The sequence below is a fragment of the Salmo salar genome, chromosome 11 (assembly GCF_965601325.2).
Source record: "Salmo salar chromosome 11, fSalSal1, whole genome shotgun sequence".
Classification (NCBI taxonomy): domain Eukaryota; kingdom Metazoa; phylum Chordata; class Actinopteri; order Salmoniformes; family Salmonidae; genus Salmo; species Salmo salar.
In genome coordinates this window covers 34,718,168-34,724,304 of record NC_138301.1, presented here as the reverse complement: position 1 = coordinate 34,724,304, position 6,137 = coordinate 34,718,168, and the positions used below count along the sequence as shown (strand labels likewise).

Sequence of the window (6,137 nt, the reverse complement as noted above, 5' to 3'; positions counted from 1 at the left end):
CCCAATGTCATGTTATATCAGGAAGAAGAATATGGATCTCATCCACTAAGATGATATGGTCCACAGAGATAGATGGACAGGTAGGTCTTATTGGATTACATTATGAGACTGTGATTTACTATGCTAACACATGAAATAATAACCTTATTCACAAAATAACTTAGTTCTGCATTAATAACTGCAATTGAATGATTACATTATCAGGAAAAGTTTTTGCATTATAAATGTAAAATGTTAATACATTATCTGCTGATTTATATAATATGTATTACATTACAATTAATTATTACACTATCTGGTCACTATTACATTATCAGTTATTTTAACATTATTTCAATGTTTGGTATAAACCAGTCAGTCAGTTATATCTACAGGAGTGATGACCAGTGGGGTTGAGTTTTTACCAGTGTAATTATTACCAGGGCTGAAGAATGGATAGAGTTTCTCAGTGAAGGTGCAGCCAGTGAAAGAGTAGATATGAGACCTGGCCTCCACATTGTGGAATGAGACCCGACCATTCTCATAATCCACAAACACCCCCACCTTCTGGGGCTTCTCTTTCAGAGAGAGAGGGACAGGGGGGTCAGTGATAGCCCTGTACCCTTCCTCCCTCAGCAACACAGTCCAGTTTCCATTCTCAGGGCTCACTGTAATCTCCCCCTTCCTGTTGATGGACTCTCTGACCACTCCTAAAATCCACCCAGTCTTCTCCTTCACCTGAACCTCATAGTAGAATCTCCCTGAGGAGAAGCCCTCCTTTCCCAGGATACAGGGAACAGTATCAAACCTCTCTGGGTTATCAGGGAGATCCTGTTTTGTGTCTCCACATCTAACTTGTTTCCTGTCTTCAGACAGGATGAGTTTAGGATGTGCTGTATCAGGATCTAGAGTCACATCCACTGTTGAGAAAACATACATTTAATTAGAATTAGAAAATATCAGTGGATATATAACAAATCTGGGGAACAGAATTGTACTGTATAAAATCCCCTAGTGTTGATATCCGCGGCAGTAAGGACATCTAATTAGCATAACAAAACCACATACTGTAAATCTGTCTCGTCTTTGCCAGAGATATATCTTTTTTTCATGATTTTCTTTGATTTTGTGCTGCGTCTCAATCCATCCCATTCGCCAATGTTGGCCTTACGCATATGTGGTGGAAGGTGATTGCTACAGCGGAGTTTGTCAGACCTGAAGCAATACTGAAATTTGGTCTAGCGAAAACGTCTGTAGCCTCCGAACGGTTTGGGCTACCAGATATTATGACCCCACTACGGAAAGCTGAGACTCTGACAAACACGATGGTGTTCATCATTTTACGACCACCCACAAGCATCACAGGGCTCGTCTGAAGGTAACATGGTACAGTGGTGGAAAATGAATGGAAGTGAATAGGGCATTTCCTGAGCAGTAAGGCAAAATTCTATGTTTCATCAAATATACACTACCGGTCAAAAGTTTTAGAACACCTACTCATTCAAGGGTTTTTCTTTATTTTTTACATTGTAGCATAATAGTGAAGACATAAAAACTATGAAATAACACATATGGAATCAATGCCAAGAGTGTGCAAAGCTGTCATCAAGGCTAGGGTGGCTATTTGAAGAATCTCAAATATAAAATATATTTTGATTTGTTTAACCATTTTTTACTTACTACATGAATCCATATGTGTTATTTCATAGTTTTGATGTCTTCACTATTATTCTACAATGTAGAAAATAGTAAAAATAAAGAAAAACCCTTGAATGAGTAGGTGTGTCCAAGCTTTTGGCCGGTAGTGTATATATCTTTATATGAAAACAACTCCATGTGTTAGCTTAGTAGAAACCCAGCCCTGGGTCCTTAGACTAATACATTCTATGACATTTGGCTACGGTATTTTGCAAATGGTATGCCATCTAAACAGTAATAGTCTATTCATGTAAAAACTCTAGATGGAGTAAACACACAGGACTGTTGAGTCTAACAGAGGACTAAACACGCACTGACCATAACATTTTCTGATTGTTTCAAGTTCTAAACAAGGCAACAGTAAACATGTCATCCCCCTGAAATGATGCAGTGCCCCTCTTGGGCCAATCAGTGTAATTTAGTAAATGACAGATCTCTATGACAAGACTCATCATTCTCCCAAGCTTCGTTAAAGTAGGACCAGTGTTATCTGAGATATCGTGTGTGACTAAAGTACGTTCAGTTGATTACTATAACGCACCCCTTTAGCCAATCAGTTCATTTGTAAATTATGTATCTTTATGACAAGACTCATCATTCTACCAAGTTTCGTCAAAGTTGGCCCAGTTGTGTCTGAGATATCGCATGTGACTAACGTACGACGGACAGAGACAGTTCCACAGTCCCATCCTCGGGTTTTATCGTGGACGACAAATGTAGAAGGTAAAACTTTACGTGAATTATTTTCAGTATTTTTTATTTAACCTTTATTTAACCAGGTAGGCAAGTTGAGAACAAGTTCTCATTTACAATTGCGACCTGGCCAAGATAAAGCAAAACAGTTCGACAACATACAACAATATGTGAGAGAGAATAAAGTAGACGGCATCGGTCAAAATCGTGATTTATGACCCTATGTCCGTCTAGGGCGTACATGCCCAAATAAGGGCATCCGGTCAGGACATCCTGGCGGGAAGGTGTCACGTGGTTAGGGTCATATAGTTTCATCCTGTTCTGTCACTTGTTAGAGTGTGTGTTATATCTATATTGCATCTCTTTGAAGTTGTCATGATGATATATGTGTAGGGACCTCGTTGAGCTGGGGGGGTTGTGTTTGAACATTTCAAAGAGGATGGCCCCCACATCCCCCTATTTTATTGCTCTTAGGGTTGTTGTCTATGAATTAGGAATGTCCGGGGGGCTATGTGTTGGAGGCAGACGTCTTATAAATACGCCCCAGACACACATGCGGCCCCAGAACACTAAACAAGATTTTAAAATGAACATTAAACAGAACATTATGTCTCTTAGGCCAATTCTCGGGGTACTATGCGCCTCTTGTCATGAACCCAATGATAAAAGCATTGAGGATCTTTGGGTTGAGGTCCCAGAATGTTTTAAAGCATTTTTGGATACTAGTGATGGCCATATGACTTATATGTTCGAACCTGAGGATTCGATGGTGAAGGATTTCACAGACAGCGGCCCCAGACCACTTTATCATGCAAAACCTGGGAGTTTTTCTTCTGCACTGCATATGAGAGAATGGCTTAAGATACACCTAGCGCTCTGTCAAATTGAACAGGCCCTTAGCGCTACAAAATTACCAGGCTATGCAGTGGAAGAGCTTGTGGGGGGTCGCCATGATTTAAAAGCCATCAAGATCTCTTCAATGGCTTATAGCCCCGACTCCAAAGTGACAACTTTAGCATGTGAACAATTTGATAGTACAAATGCAACGAAGTCTGTCAGTTCATATTTATTTTCCAAAGCCTACAAGGATGTGAATTATTTTATGCCTGTGTTTAGCTTTAAATGAAGGGATTACCCTATATTCATAACCCTGATTGTCACGTCTGATTAGGACTGGCGGATAGGCGGAATCAAATGCAGGAGACAGAGGTGCTGGAGGTGAGTGTCTTTTAATAAAACAGACACACACAAACGCCGAAAAGCACAGGGCGCTATACAAAGTTCGCCTGGGAGAAACACTTTCCCATAAAATACAAAATATAATTCCAAGGCACAAAAAGGCAAGGTAACACAACGTGGACAATAAACAATCCCGCACAAAATCCCAACTGAAAACACACCTTAAATAAGCCCCCACTAATGACATACACAAAACAGGTGCGGCACAGACAGACAAAACTAAAAGACACAGAAACAACGATCGGTGGCAGCTAATAGGCCGGCGACGACGACCGCCGAGCGCCGCCCGACCGAGGAGGGGCGCCACTTTCGTTGGATCCTGTGACAGTACGCGCGCCGACGCCGGCCTCGGGGACGGCCCGGAGGGCGAGGCGCCGGCCGATCCGGTCGGCGACGGTGGAAGTCCAGCAGCATAGAGGGGTCCAGAACGTCCGCCGCCGGAACCCAGCACCTCTCCTCCGGACCGTACCCCTCCCAGTCCACGAGGTACTGCAGGCCCCCTACCCGACGTCGGGAGTCCAGGATGGCTCGGAATGTGTACGCCGGGATCCCCCCGATGTCCAGGGGGGGCGGGGGGGCCTCCAGCACCTCACTGTCCTGCAGCGGACCAGCTAACACCGGCCTGAGGAGAGACACATGAAACGAGGGGTTAATGCGGTAATATGAAGGAAGTTGCAACCTGTAACACACCTCGTTTATCCTCCTCAGGACTTTAAACGGCCCCACGAACCGCGGACCCAGCTTCCGCAGTTCGGCCCATGGCACGAACTGCGCCCACTCCCCTGGCCGGTCCTGGCAATACGACCGCAGGAACCTGCCCACATCCTGGTTAATGCGCTCTACCTGCCCATTACTCTCGGGGTGGAACCCCGAGGTCAGGCTGACCGAGACCCTCAGCCTCTCCATAAACGATTTCCATACCCTGGACGTAAACTGGGGACCCCGATCAGATACGATGTCCTCGGGCACCCCATAGTGCCGGAAGACGTGGGTGAACAGGGCCTGCAGGGCCGTAGGAAGACCGGGCAAAGGGAGCAGACGGCAGGACTTAGAGAACCTGTCCACAACGACTAGGATCGCCGTGTTCCCCTGAGACGGCGGGAGATCCGTAAGGAAATCCACCGAGAGGTGAGTCCAGGGCCGCTGTGGAACGGGGAGGGGCTGTAATTTCCCTCGAGGTAGGTGCCTAGGAGCCTTACACTGAGCGCATACTGAACAGGAAGAGACATAACGCCGAACATCCTCAGCCAAGGTGGGCCACCAGTACCTTCCCTTCAGGCCCCGCACTGTCCGTTCCACCCCAGGATGACCCGAGGAGGGTAGAGTATGGGACCATCGGATCAGGCGATCGCGAACACCAAGCGGAACGTATTTCAGGCCCATGGTACACTGCGGTGGAGTGGGTTCTGACCGACCCGCCCGCTCGATGTCCGCATCCACCTCCCATACCGGTGCCACCAGACAGGAGGCGGGAAGTATGGGAGTAGGATCGATGGTCCGCTCCTCGGTGTCGTAGAGACGCGACAGTGCGTCAGCCTTCCAGTTCTGGGAACCTGGAATGTACGAGAGAGTGAAGTTAAACCTCGTAAAAAAACATGGCCCACCTTGCCTGACGGGGATTAAGCCTCCTCGCTGCCCGAATATACACCAGGTTACGGTGGTCGGTCCAGATGAGAAAAGGGTGACGTGCCCCCTCAAACCAATGTCTCCACACCATCAAAGCCCTGACCACGGCTAACAGCTCCCGGTCCCCCACATCATAGTTGCGCTCCGCCGGGCTCAGCTTCTTAGAAAAGAACGCACATGGGCGGAGCTTCGGAGGGGCGCCCGAGCGCTGCGATAGCACAGCTCCTACCCCAGCCTCGGACGCGTCCACCTCCACTATGAATGGCAAAGAGGGGTCCGGATGCGCCAGGACAGGTGCATTGGTAAACAGAACCTTCAGACGATGGAAGGCTCTGTCCGCCTCTGCTGACCATCGTAGCCGCACCGGCCCCCCCTTCATCAGTGAGGTAATGGGAGCTGCCACCTGGCCAAAACCCCGGATAAACCTCCGATAATAATTAGCGAACCCCAAGAACCGCTGCACCTCCTTCACAGTGGCTGGGGTTGGCCAATTACGCACAGCCGTCACGCGGTCACACTCCACCTCCACCCCCGAGGTGGAAATGCGATATCCTAGAAATGAGACGGCTCTTTTGAAGAACTCACATTTCTCAGCCTTGACGTATAGGTTATGCTCCAGCAGCCGCCCAAGCACTTTACGCACCAGGGACACATGCTCGGCGCGTGTGGCGGAGCAGATCAGGATGTCATTGATGTACACCACCACACCCTGCCCGAGCATGTCCCTAAGGACCTCGTCCACAAAGGATTGGAAGACAGCGGGAGCATTCTTTAACCCATACGGCATGACGAGGTACTCATAATGGCCCGATGTGGTACTAAATGCGGTTTTCCACTCGTCTCCATCTCGGATATGCACCAAGTTATACGCACTCCTGAGATCCAGTTTCGTGAAGAAGCGC

At 47.5% G+C, this 6,137-nt stretch overlaps 1 protein-coding gene across 1 annotated transcript in view; it reads right to left on the bottom strand.

Annotated features, from left to right (window-relative positions):
- Positions 1-354: 354 nt before the first annotated feature.
- Positions 355-6,137, bottom strand: part of LOC123725155 (E3 ubiquitin-protein ligase TRIM39-like) — a 28,130-nt gene continuing 22,347 nt past the window's right edge. The window contains exon 2 of the mRNA XM_045689390.2: positions 355-899. Coding sequence (XP_045545346.2) covers positions 355-899 — 545 coding nt within the window. The remainder of the gene's footprint in view (positions 900-6,137) is intronic.